This window comes from Panthera pardus, unplaced genomic scaffold, assembly GCF_024362965.1.
Source record: "Panthera pardus isolate Hobbes unplaced genomic scaffold, ASM2436296v1 HiC_scaffold_27, whole genome shotgun sequence".
In the NCBI taxonomy this organism is placed as follows: Eukaryota; Metazoa; Chordata; class Mammalia; order Carnivora; family Felidae; genus Panthera; species Panthera pardus.
Genome location: NW_026526843.1, coordinates 50,174,732 through 50,189,064, shown reverse-complemented (window position 1 = coordinate 50,189,064; position 14,333 = coordinate 50,174,732). Strand labels below are relative to the sequence as shown.

General features: G+C 33.3%; 1 protein-coding gene and 1 non-coding gene across 2 annotated transcripts in view; one reads left to right on the top strand and one right to left on the bottom strand.

Annotated features, from left to right (window-relative positions):
* DIAPH2 (diaphanous related formin 2) overlaps positions 1-14,333 on the top strand; it is a 986,776-nt gene that overhangs the window by 424,865 nt on the left and 547,578 nt on the right. Inside the window, exons 18-19 of the mRNA XM_053891427.1 lie at positions 7,802-7,903; positions 9,724-9,818. Coding sequence (XP_053747402.1) covers positions 7,802-7,903; positions 9,724-9,818 — 197 coding nt within the window. The remainder of the gene's footprint in view (positions 1-7,801; positions 7,904-9,723; positions 9,819-14,333) is intronic.
* On the bottom strand, positions 6,156-6,293 carry LOC128774042 (U4 spliceosomal RNA). The gene has a single exon (XR_008418508.1). It is a non-coding gene; the product is annotated as a U4 spliceosomal RNA (small nuclear RNA).

Sequence of the window (14,333 nt, the reverse complement as noted above, 5' to 3'; positions counted from 1 at the left end):
AATGTTTATAGCAGCACTTTCAATAGCCAAATTATGGAAAAAGCGTAAATGTCCACCAACTGATGAATGGAGAAAGAAATTGTGGTTTATATACACAATGGAATACTACTTGGCAATGAGAAAGAATGAAATATGGCCTTTTGTACCAACACGGATGGAATTGGGGAGTATTATGCTAAGTAAAATAAGTCATACAGAGAAAGACAGGTACCATATGTTTTCACTCTTATGTGGATCCTGAGAAACTTAACAGAAGACCATGGGGGAGGGGAAGGAAAAACAAAAAGGTTAACAGGAATAACTTCCACCACCTCATTTGTCAAATACTAGGTTTAGGTAAGAACTATAGTTCCATTTTTGTGCTTTAAAATCCCACTTCAAACAAGAGAGATTCTCCCTGAAACCTCTAAGACAACCTTATTTGTCCTCCTTAAAATAAACCTTTCCTGCTGAGCTATTGAAACCCAACTGAAAATATACAGCATTAGCTATACACATTGTTAAACATAGTGTTTTGGTGACATTTAGTAGTGTTCATTAATTGGCTTAATGAACAGGTGTACAAGTATATTAGTTATGCAGTAACACGTGCTTCCTGGTTTGAGGGATTCTTGTCTAAACTATGACCAGTAAGATTTGTTCCTCAATTAGGGAATCATTACAAAGTGTGTGTGTGTGTGTGTGTGTGTGTGTGTGTGTGTGTGAGAGTGTGTGTGTGTGTGTGTGTGTGTGTGTGTGTGTGTGTTTCCCACCATTAGAACCATTAGTCTTGTTTAATGTGTTCTAAACTTTGCAAACACTCTTGGTAATGCCATTCTGATGGCTACAGGTACTATGCTAGTGTCAGAATGAAATCTACCTTTCTGTGGGATGCCTTATTGCACAGCTGGAGGTAGCGCAGAGAGGGGAAGCTTCACAGCTGCAATATGCAGCATATAAGAGAAGGAAATTCAATCTCATACTGCATATTGCATCAGCTTTCCCTCTCAAGGTTTGGTAAACAAATGTACTATTCCTCACAAAATAGATTCAAAAAACAATTGAAAACAAAATTGTGCTTGCTGACCTATCTGACTAATCTTCACCTGTAGTTTTTATTATTTTCTCCCCTATTGTTTCTGATTCCTATATACCCTTGGTCCATGGATTGCCAAGACTAATAGTTTATAAACTGTAAAAAGTTGTGTGTGTGTGTGTGTGTATGTATGTGTGTGTAATCTACTTGAAAAATGAAAATCTGCATAGGCTAATATAGGAAACCTCCTTGTACCAGCCTCCCAGAATGAAAAAAAATGTTAACATTTAGTCATATTTACTACAGATGTTTGCTTTTAAAGAAATAAAACATTAGATATAAAATTGAGGTTTCCAGGCTTCTACTTGTTCCAGTATCATTTTCTTCCCCCAAGTAAAGCACTGTCATTAATCTGCTGAGTATCTACTCCATGTTATTATAATTTTGATAAATAAATATATATATATATATATATACACACACACACACTCTATAAACAATACATAAGATTATTTTGTGTTTCATTTTTAATTTAGATGAATGCTATTACACTGCATGCAACATTTTCCACCATGTTTATTTTTCCATTCAACATTGTAATTGGGATCTATCCTTGTTGAAATATTTAGCTGTGTTATAGTCACTGAAATGCTGGGTTGTATTCCATTGTATGAACACACCACAATCTGTTTATCCATTTTGTAACCCCTGGAATGTCAATTGTTTCCAGTTTTTGTACTGTTGTAAATATTGCTGCAGTGAACATCCTTGTCCCCTTGGCTGTTTGACCTATAAATGGAAAGACTGGGTTATACCTATGATAAGACACCTTAAATATATTAGATGGTAATAAATATTTTATATTTTTTATCCTAATTTTTACCACCACTGTTGGCACAAATTCTTATTTCTCTGCCTCCTCATCCATACTTGGCATTACAAAACATTTTTGTCACTTACAATTTGATGACTGTGAAATACTATTTCATTGTTTTCATGTGCATTTCCATGATTACTGATGAGGTTGAGCATCTTTTAATTATTTGCTATATGATCTTGGGAAGATTACTCAACTTTTCCATTCCTTAGTTTCATCCTTCATAAAATGATAGTGGCAATACATATTATATAAGGTGACAGAAGAGGTATTTAATAAAAGTTGATTTTGCTGGTGATTTAATGATTGTGATCGTGGTTACTACTACAACTAGTACTACTATCACTGTTGTAGTTCTTATTAGACTTTCCTCTTTTGCTGTTTTGTGTGATATATACATATATATGTAAATAATTGTGTGAGTGATATATCTATCTATCTATATCCATTTCCCCATTTGTTTGTTTGTTTGTTTTTGAGGGAGAGAGAGAACATAAGTAGGGAAGTGAGGCTGAGAGGGAGAGAGGGAATCTTAAGCAGACTCCATGCTGAGTATGGAGCCTGACACAGGGCTCAATCCCACGACCCTGGGATCATGACCTGAGCTAAAATTAAGAGTCAGGTGCTCAACCAACTAAGCCAACCAGACACCCCTGTTTCCCCATTTTCATTTGTGTTTTTATATTTCCATAAATAGAAGGATAAAGAGAATTTTAAAAGAATAGAAAATAACAGTTAATGAAAAAATATTGCAGCTACTACACAGAAATCATAGATTTCCCCTGCCTGCCATTGTCATACTTGCATTCATTTTAACATAAAATTATTTATTGAAGTTTAATGCCTATTTCAACTAATATATGAAAACTATTTCTATATAGTTAGAATCACTTCTGGAATTGTATACACATGGGAAAATATGTATTTATATAGGGAGATCACAATTCTTACATTTGTATGAAATGTCTAAAACAACAGTTGGGCATTATTAGATATTCATATATGTATACACAATGCTACATAAATTATTTGGGTGGTTTTTAACACTACTGTTAATGGCTTTATTTTTCCTGGTTTTATATATAGTACACTTACTAGAAGTGTCATATTTTTACTTTTCCACATACTCCTTATAACAAGATGTAACACATCAGTTGATGCTGATTCAAAGATACAGTATTCTTTAATACAGAACTACTTCAAATAACAAAAAGAATTCTCTAAGTGATATGCATATATTCACTCAAGCTATTTACCATGGCTAAAGAAAATTACAAAAGTTAGATATCTTCTGGAGATACTTCCATAATTAGTAGTTTACATTATCACTACATATTTAAGAAATATGAGTAGACATTTAAGTTTTATATACCACTGTATGCTTGTGCCTAGGCTCACATATAGTAGATGTTTAATAAGTATTTGCTGGATAAATGAATAAATGAATGAATAGTATTGATGCTGACTTTAGGAATCAATCTTTCTCACTGGAATTTTGAGATACAGTAGTTATAAAAATTTATTATGATTTATGGTTACCACTATGTAAATCATTCAATGTTACCCATTTATAATATCTTAATATTTCCTACAAATTACAAACATCTTGGCACATGTTATATATATCCACTGAGATAGTAGACATTAATAGGGGATGCCTGAACATTGCCTAAATTAGATTGGGAAAAGAATATAGCCATGTTTACTTTATTTATGCTAATGAGCATCCCTCAGTTGTAAAGGAATGAAGTTATAGTACAATTGCATATAAAACTCCATGTATTAAAGGAAATCTAAGAATGTTCCATGGACATTTTATCTTAGATAATTAGTATCTTGATGCTAACGCATTTAATAATAATACAAATGTCTTTATTATACATCATTATGTTTCTACAGACAGTATTTTATGATGTTTCATTATTATTTGGTCAATTAGCAGTGACAGTTTAAGCACTCAAATTCATTTAACCTATCAGATTTAAAACCAGTGGTTATATGATTTTTCATTTGCATATGGAGAGATCACATTTGGAGGACTCATTATGAATGTGAGGACCATAGGGCCATTGAGGACAAAAATCAATTATTGAAGTTTTTGTATTGAGACTTAAAAAAATCTCTTCAGTCGCATCCAAATAATTTTGAATAATTACAGAATCAGTATAATTTAAGTTTGTACATTATAATTTTTTGGATATAAGCACATTTAACATAAGCTCTACCCTCTCAAAAATGTTTTAGCGTACAGTACAGTATTATTAACTATAGCTAGAATTTTGTACCTCAGATCTTTAGAACTTATTCATGTTCTATAACTGAAGCTTTATCCCTATTGAACAGCAACTCCCGCCTTCACCCTCCCTCAATCCCCAGCAACCACAATTCTACTTTGTTTCTATGAGCTTGACATTTTAGATGCTTCATAATTATGCAGTATTCATCTTTCTATGACTTGCTTATTTCACTTAGCATAATGTTCCCTAGGTTAATCCATGCTATTACATATGGCAGGATTTTATTCTTTTTTTAAAGCTGAATAACATTTTGTTATATGTATATGCCACATTTCTTTATTCATCTTTTTTTTTTAATTTTTTTTTAATGTTTATTTATTTTTGAGAGAGAAGGAGACACAGAGTGTGAGTGGGAGAGAGGCAGAGAGAGAGGGAGACACAGAATCCGCAGCAGGCTCCAGGCTCTGACTTGTCAGCACAGAGCCGGATGCGGGGCTCGAACTCAAACTGAGAGGTCATGACCTGAGCCGAAGTCAGATGCTCAATCCACTGAGCCACCCAGGTGCCCCTTTATTCATCTTTTGATGGATGTTTAGGTTCTTTCCCTCTCTTGGCTATTTTGTGAGTAATACTGCAGTACTAAGATACAGTGCAGCTTTTTCCTTGAGATTCTGATTTCAGTTCTTTTGGTCGTATACACCAAAGTAGGATTCCTAGATTGTATGGTAGTTTTAGTTTTAATTATTTGCAGAAATCTCTGTACTGCTCTCTATAGCAGCTACACCATTTTACATTTCTACCAATAGTGTATAAGGGTTCCAATTTCTCCACATCTTCACCAACACTTATCTTTTGTAGTTTGATAATAGCCATTCAAAGAGTTGTGAGGTGATATCTCATTGTGGTTTTGATTTGCACTTCCCTCATGATTAGTCATGTTGAGCATATTTTCGTATAGCTATTGGCTATATGTATGTTGTATTTGGAGAAATGTCTATACAAGCTTTAATTGAAATGTTGAATTGCCTATTTTTTAGTCAAGTTATGGAATATTTAAGTTTTTTAAAGCATTTAAACATATATGTAATCAAATCACCCTAGGACAAGTAACATTTTGTAGTCATTATGAAAGCAGGACATTTTTAATATATGAAGCCTTTAATACTACCTGGATAAGTTCCATATATCCTTACCTTCCTTCAAATTATCTATTTATCTAAGCCTGTGGTTGTGATCACTAAGGAATGCTTTTAAAGACAAGAAAATCAAAGACAATCATAGCCACTTATCAGTATTTACTGATCATGGCAAAACATTATTGTTTGTGAAAGGCTGTCTAGTTAGGGAACTATTTTAAACTAGCTTTGCTCTTGTGATTCTCAACAGCAGTGCTCACTCATGGAATTCTTAACCATTACTTCAATCTAGGATAAAGCCAATTTGCATACTATGAGGGAAATATATTAGTACTTAGTACTAGAAAATTAGTACTAGAAAATTAACAGTGAACTCTAGATATTTAAGACATCTAATGTTAATTTTAAACAACTTGTTCATTTGAAAAGGGGAGAAGGTGAAATATATTTTAATGAAAAAAAAACAAAAATATGAAGTCATTGAACAAAATGAGCATTATATATGCCTGATTTACTCAGGAGTCTTGTTAGTTCACAGAAAATCTTAATATATCCTTTATACTACAGCATTTTCATCCTTATGTTTAACTAGTCTCTCATAGTGGGGTTTAAGGCATATTATGAGATTGGTATGCTTTTCTTGACTGTTTCTTTGGGTAGAATTTTCTGAATGATTCTAAGAAGTAATTTCAATATGATTCAGATTTTGTTTTTATTAACAAAGGGTATGAACCTTGGATTGTCATTTCTTTATATACAGTTGTCTTAACCTGGGAGTGGCTTGAAAATTAGAATAGATTAAAATGTTAATTATTGAATAGGAAAGACACTGTGCTTTTAGATCCTTTGAGGAACATTAGTCATAATTTTTAAAGACATATATTAAAAGCCATTTTTCTCTCAATAGTAGCAATAATTTTATTGTATTTAATTAGCTTGAGAAACTACCTGAGATCATGATTTTCAATTAGCAATAATCGTGCCTCAGATAAACCTCATTGGCTATGATACTGCCACTGCGCAAAGCTGAGATCATGATTTTCTAGTGTAATAATTGTGTAGTCTTGTTAGACTCTGCATCACTTTAGATAGAACATGTTGTTACAGCTTAGAACTAAATGCTACAACTTTATTTACATGTAATTAATTTGATATTATTTTTCTAAGAAGTTCATTTAATTTTCTCATATTTTGTACCATTAAAACAAAGGGAATGTTAATGGACTTACAAAATTTTATGTATTCTGTCACATTTATAGAAAATTTTCCAGAAGCTAACATCTATGAACACGTAGCTTAGCAAAAATATCCTGTGGTTTTGTGTTGCTCTTCCTATAAATATAATCAGGAACTCATTTGTGATCTCTTTTGTGAAAATCAGATAAATTAAAATAATAAAACTGATTTCCTCAAAATGAAATTGTATTTTTAAAAGTAACGAACAGCATTATTATGGCCATGTGAATCAATGATGAAGTTTAGCAGCGTGAGTTTAGAGACAAAAGCATATCACTACTTGATTGAGAAAATATATTTTATTTTTCACATATATATATATATGTATATAATTTTTGTCATATTTTTAATGCTCCCATTACCTACAGCCCTATTTTTTTTTTATTAGAAGAGATAAGCTGCCAAAATATGCATACAATTGTAGGTGTGGAATTTCTGTCTAAGAAGCGTTTAGGGATTTGCTTCATTTTCGTAGCAGGTAGCCACATTGTTTTTTTTTTTTTTTTTTTGCTTTGGTTTTTGTGATGGCTTGTCTGGGATAGAGCTAATGGAGGTTATGGTGGGGGGGTGCTAAAGCCACTCCTTGGCACTGTTACTTCTTAAGTTTCAGGTCATTTGAACTGTTCAAAACTGGAGGGTTACCTTTTGAATAAACTGTAACTAAATATTTTGTTCTAAGAAGGCAAATAGTACTAAAAAATATTGGAGACAAAGATAACTTACTCAAACACCATGTCTTTGAGATTCATTAATTATGTGTGTGCAAATGGTGCTGTTGTTGTACAACTTTCAAATGGTTCATATTTGTTCTTCAAAGCAATCTCAGCAGGAATTTTTATATGGCAACCTGTTTGCAGTTAAAGTTACTTTAGGTACTTCAAAACAGTTCCACTGAATTAAAGACATGTCTAAATTTTAGCATAATTTAGTATAAATGCATGTCTGCCTTTCTCCTCAATTAGTCCAAATTAGGGAGATCTTACTATGTATTTAATTCCAGTGCTGCTGTAGGTACATGGTAAAGGAGTAATTAATGTTATATATTAGGGAAGAAGTAGCAATTGATTTTTGGCTCTATTTGGCTTATCTTTTCTGCTTAAGTGCTAATATTTAATTTGTGGGGAAACCGTTAAATAGGTCTGTATTATTATGTTTATCCTCTTCATTGAACTAATGAAATAAACACATATATTGATTTTTTGGCATAAGCTTTATTAATGTACTTAATATGCCTTACTAATTTATTCTGTGTATTTGGATTAGTGCCATTGTTGTTTATGAATCAATATTTTTCCTTTAGTTCCAAAGAATGTAGAAGCTTCAGAAGAAAAAAAGACCCTGCCTGCAAAGAAGAAAGTGAAAGAATTGAGAATTTTGGATCCCAAAACGGCCCAGAATCTGTGTATGTGATATTTTGTGTATAGGTGGTGGTAGTGATGGTGGTGATGAGGAGTTGTTGAATATATTTAAACAAAGTTGTAACTGCCTTGAAAATGTATATTTAGCATCTACTAGAAACTAAATTCTGTGTAAACATGATTTGAGTTGCCTTGTTGTCATTCAGCCAGAATGGAGACCCTCATCATAATTTAGCCTTCCGTAGACCAGATGAAACTTATGAATAATAAAACTTTGGAAAGAATTGATAATTGAACACTGTTAGAAGACAGGGTGAGACAGAAAGCAGACTTAAAAAGAGTGTTGTATTTTCCTTTTCTGCCCAGGCCTGGGTGTGATAGTTTCGGAGTATTCACTGGGCCCATTGGGCAAATCCTTTTATTACTATGCCTTTATAGTTGAAGTAACTGTGATGTTACTGGTTAAATTGGTAACCGCTGCACTTTAAAACTGGTTAGTGAACCTTAAAGCCATCAACAAATCAATTATTAAGTATGCTTTTGCTCAAGCAGCAGCACAGTTAAACCCATCTTCATTTAAGTAGGCCTTAAGTTTTACTTTGGCATATACTCTCCTCTGTGTTTAATTCAGCATTTTTTTTTAACCACGATAGACTATGTTTATATTCTGAGGATATTCAAACACTATGCACGAGAAATTTCAACATATCAAGCATTTCTAATTATGGAAAGAAATACCATGGGAGTATTTTGTTAAGGGTTGTGCTATAGGGAATCAGATTAAAATAAACAAGTCATCATTCTCCTGTGAGTATGAATGTTGCTGTCGGAAAAGCATTCTCCTAATAGCTGTTGTGAATGTGTACATTGCTTACCTGACAGTACGTTTTCTTTACAAAGTGGATGTTCAGTACTTTAAAAAAATGACCTTAATTGCTAGTTGATATTTGTCAACATTATTTATTTAAATTATGGAGATCTCACCTGGTATTTATGTCTAGGTAATCATTCGCCTAGACAGTGACAATTTTTTTTCTTTAGGCACCAGTGAAATCATACAGACCTTTTCATGAAAAAAAAAAAAAGAAAAGAAAAACAATTTTTAGGAATATATTCATGTTCTGGTGATAGGAACGCATGAATTCTCATTCAGATATGTAGTTAGTGGAAGTTAAAGTGGAATGCCTTGTTGAAAAATACTTTCTGAATAAGTTTAAGCTTTTCTCAGGGTAATTTGTTGAATTATTCCAGTATGACATACTATACACCCAATTAAGAAAAAGTTGACAAGGGAAATTGTGGTTCAACATTTAAAGCTACTAATAGTATACCACATGATTGTCAACAGAAATTCAGATAACAATGATGATTCAGACACTTCGGTTTTTTCTTATGTGGGAGCATTTCAGAGTAGATTGATGTGATTTTTTTTTTGTACTTGGTTACTTTATTGTTGTTCCTGAGAAGTACTGTGTTGTATGTATCTGAGTATCTCCATATTAAATTCTCTGTCAGATTAAAAGGCCATCTTGAAATAAAATCTCTAGCTTTTCATGAGTCATTTCATACCAGCTCAATCTAAAATGCATATGCATATAGTCATCAGTGTTATTAGTAGGAGTTATAATTTGTATATAGGATATACACAACCTGTAACATTAGAGCCTGAAATAGTGGGCCATTTTGCCTAGATGTGTAGTGTAGGCCATCAAATGGTAACTAATTTTGTTTGTTCCTATCTATAGATTAATATTAGTGACAGAAATTTCATATTTTGAGTCAATGAAAATGGGAATCAGGTATTCATTAGGCCTTTAAAATTTTGATACTATTCCGGTTTTAAGAAAATCTACTTTTATTTTAGCTATCTTCTTAGGATCATATCGTATGCCATATGAAGATATAAAAAACATCATTCTGGAGGTTAATGAAGACATGTTGAGTGAAGCCTTAATTCAGGTAACTTGGATATTTTCCTTTTAAGATTCATTGTCACAGGTATTTCTAGATGTTATCTTCTCAATGGAGTTGTGAGAAAATGTTCTTCTATATTTTGGTAATAGAATCAAGAGTATCTAGCTTTGTTGCCAGTAAGAGTTTTCTGGGGCACCTGGGGGCTCAGTTGGTTAAGTGTCCTGACTCTTGATTTTGGCTCAGGTCATGATCTGGTGGTTCATGAGATCCAGGGCTCTGTGCTGACATCAAGGAGCCTGCTTGGGATTCTCTCTCTTCCTCTCTCTCTCTCTGCCTTCCCCCATGTACGTTCTCTCTCTGTCTGTCTCTCTGTCTCTGTGTCTCTCTCCCTTTCTCTCTCAAAATAAATAAGTAAATATTTTTTAAAAGTATTCAACATAGATGATATAAGTTCTAGGTTTGTTTCTGCCTATACTATACACTGTACATAAAATTGCATATATTTCATCATCAAAATGACTCTTAAGTAAATAGTGTTATTACCATTTTATGGATGTAAAAGTGGAGAGGTCAAGAGGTTAAATACCTTGTTTAAGATCAGTAGATAGATGTTATTCTTTGTTAAGCATGTAACATGTGCTAGGAATTGTGCCAAGTACTTTATATATTTTATCTCATTGAATCCTATAAAAAACCTGTGAGGTGCATACTATTATCCTCATTTTACAGAAAATAAAACTGAGACTTTGAGATGTTCCTCAATGTCACATAAATGGTAAGTGGCAGAGTAGCAGAGCTGGGATTCAGAACAAGATCTCTTGTGGTTCTAAATCTATCACTCTTTCTATTCTATTATTCTACCTTCCATGAGCAAATATTTTAGCTTGCTAAATCTCTGTTTTCACATATGAGAAACAGGGTCATTCTGAGGATTAAACCAAATAAAGTGCAGTGTAGTATAAAGGACTATACAAGATCTAGCCTATTGTTAAAATTATTTGTATGTCTGGTCCTGTCTGGTTTAATTTCTGGAAGGAAGAACTGTGAAGATTTTATAAGTAAGGGCATACTCATTGTAGGTTTTTTCCTGTTGTTGTTGTTTGTTTTTAAGCTATAAAGTTTGCCTTGATTTTAAAAAGACTGAGAAGTTTGTGCTGTGAAAGTTTTGCCCCCCTCAGACTGTCTCTAAATCTCAAAGAACCAGTGCCTGTCATTTCGGCAGGCTATGTCTATATGGAAGTTCCTCCATTTCGAAATATAGGCTTGCATTACAGATTACCTCATGTAAACGTTTTAAATATAGATAAATCTATTTTCTGTAAGACTAAGGTTTTTTTTTTAATGTTTTTAACATTTATTCATTATTGACAGACAGAGAGAGACAGAGCACGAGCATGGGAGGGGCAGAGAGAGGGGGAGACACAGAATCCGAAGCAGGCTCCAGGCTCCGAGCTGTCAGCACAGAGCCCTACGTGGGGCTTGAACCCCATGAGCAGTGAGATCATGACCTGAGCAGAAGTCAGACGTCCAACCAACTGAGTCACCCAGGCGCCCCTCTATAAGGCTAAAGTTTAATAAGGGGTGCCTAAATTGCTCAGTCGGTTAAATGACCAACTTCAACTTAAGGCATGATCTCAAGGTTTATGGGTTTGAGCCATGCATCGGGCTCTGTGCTGATAGCTCAGAGCCTGGAGCCTTGTTTTGATTTGTGTCTCCCTCTCTGCCCCTCCCCTGCTCGCACTTTGTCTCTCTTTGTCTCTCAAAAATAAATAAATGTTAAAAAAATTTTTAAAAAGTCAGGTTTAATGAGTTTATGTAGGTTCTTTACTATCATGACATGCTTATGTTAATCTTAGTAAGAGATATCCTTTGATAAGTAATCCCCTTGTGGAGCAGTCAAAAAAAAAAAGTTTTCTTTTCTGTGCAAGTAGCAAGTCCATAGTTCTCTTAGAAATGGAGAGCTGATCACATTTGTCTTGCCTATCTAAATTCCTTGGTTCTTTGCACAGTAGTCAGAATGAACGAACAGTGAAGCCTAAGGGGGTTTAATTCTCCCTCTTTTTTCTTAATTGGATAGTTTAATTTTAATGCACAATAAGGCAAATAAATTTCTGATTCCAAAGCTTTCTAGTCTTTTCTCTATAATCAAATTATAGTAAAATGGAACCATATTTTGAATAATTAATCAATGTAGCCATTTATTTTACCCATTAAAACTATGTAATTTTTCCTTCACATACTTTGGTAAATAAAAAATGAATGTAATTATGCAAAATGCTACTGTGGCATCTATTTGCCAGCAAAATTCAAAACATTGATTATTTTTTAAGTCATGTTTTGAACTCTTTAGGGAGTGTAAGAACCAGAGAAAGATTCTCATTTATGAATATCCCTCTAATATTCAACAAGCTTTTAAAATGTATATCTAGAATTTTATTATCTGGGATTTTTTTTTGTTTCACTTTATTTTGTAGCATAAACAATACCTATTTGTTTCTCTTTAAATTGGATAAGCCTGGTCCAGTTGGGAGAAACAGATTGCTTACAGTTTGGAGATGTCATTAAATTATGTCTACATTCTTGAATTTGCTGGTTTAATTTTATCCACTATGCAGTCAAAGCAACTGCTTGTGAAATCGCATTATTATGCTAAATCTTGGATTAAACTCTGGGAAGGTGAGTGATGGAGAATCATAAAGAGTAGATCTTCCCAGGCTCCTTTTGTGCATGTTATACCTGATGTGTCCATGTTATTTCCTGTTCGCTGTGAATGGGTTGACCCGAGCCTGTCTCAGTTCTTCCTTTTTTTCCAGACTTTTCATTGCCTTTTTAAGCCTTTAGCTCTTTTTTTTAAATATATATATAGTCATGTGTTTACCCCCTTGCATCCTTTGCCCAACCATTTTTGAGCCACCTTTTTGTTGAAAGCTTCCCACTGAGGACTTTTTTCAAGCCAGATTGCTTTCCTTCTCAATGCCAGATACTCTAAAATATCTTATCATTCCTTACTCTCCTTAATGACAAATCATTTTCTTACTTCTTCTTGCAGGAAAAAACCACTTAACATGTAATTTAATAGTACGTATGATTGGAATTGTGCCACTTGGGTATGAGGCACAAATGATAAGTGACTCATGTGAGTTACTAAAGTTAGTATTATGTTTATCCAAACAAATCAAACATCTGAGTATGTTTTGGTAAGGATAAAAGTCCTGGATTTAAACAATTATTTGATTTCCCAGAACCCAAAGGAAACTGGTTTCCTCAGGTAAGAGAAGAGAGTAGAATCACTACTGCTTCTTTCTCTCTCCTATCCCAAAAACGTTTGCTCCAGTGATGCAAAAGTAACATCAATTTGCCTCTCACAGGAGCTGTTTACAATTTGTGTCTAATTACCATGCAGCACGTGGATAATGCATAGCATTAAATATGTATCATCAGATTAACTTTGATGTAAGTTCTATTTGATTACTGTGCTAAACTCCATCCATGCATAATCATTGTATGTTGTTCACATGAGATGATTGTCTTCTCATAACAACAAAAACAACAAAAAACAATTAAGGACATACTGCCTCACAGAGAGTTAACACTAGTATTCTCTCTTCAGTATAGGTTATTAGGTTCTTCCCTGCCAGGCAACTAATATATTTTAGTTATTTAGCAGGATGAATATCTTACTTAAAAACACATACACACTATATGTATATAATATATATATACATATATTATACATATTATACATACATATTATATATATAATATGATAAATTACAATACATAATATATATAATATATAATGTGATACATTATATATAATTTAATCAGTAAGAACATGCCAAAATTTTAAGATTATTAATAAAAATACTAATGTCTCCCTTATTTTAAAAGGTCTAACTGTAAGCTAGAAATGGAATTCACTATGGGGAAGATGTTGAAATGTAGTTTGAAGTCAGAATGGTGATTAGGGCTGAAAATAGGATTTTTGGAATCATTTGCAAAGAAATGTCTGTTGGGATATGAGGACCAAAGATAGTGGATAGTGGATATCTACCAAAGTGTGTAGTGGAAGGAAAGTGACAAGTGGAAGGTTAAAGACTGTATTTCTATAGAGCACCCTAGTTGAGGGAATGGATGGTGTTAGAGAAATCAGAACAAAATGAGCCAGCATGTCAGGGAGAATGCCAGATACTGTGGTATGTCACAATACCCAGCACAGGAGATAATTTTAAGGAATGATGGGTAAGAGAATGAGATGCGGGAAGGATACCCATTTTGATATCCTGAATTTCAATAACTTACTTAAAGTAGTTATTTTCTTTTAGTTTTTTTTTTTTTAAACAATCCATACTACATACCAGACACTTTTATTCCTTAAGCAAATGTTCTATGTCTTTTGGTCTCTGTCTCCCTTATTTTTATTTTTTTTATTGATTTTTTAAAAAATTTTTTATAATGTTTTTATTTATTTTTGCGACAGAGAGAGACAGAGCATGAGCAGGGTAGGGGCAGAGAGAGAGGGAGACACAGAATTGGAAGCAGGCTCCAGGCTCTGAGCTG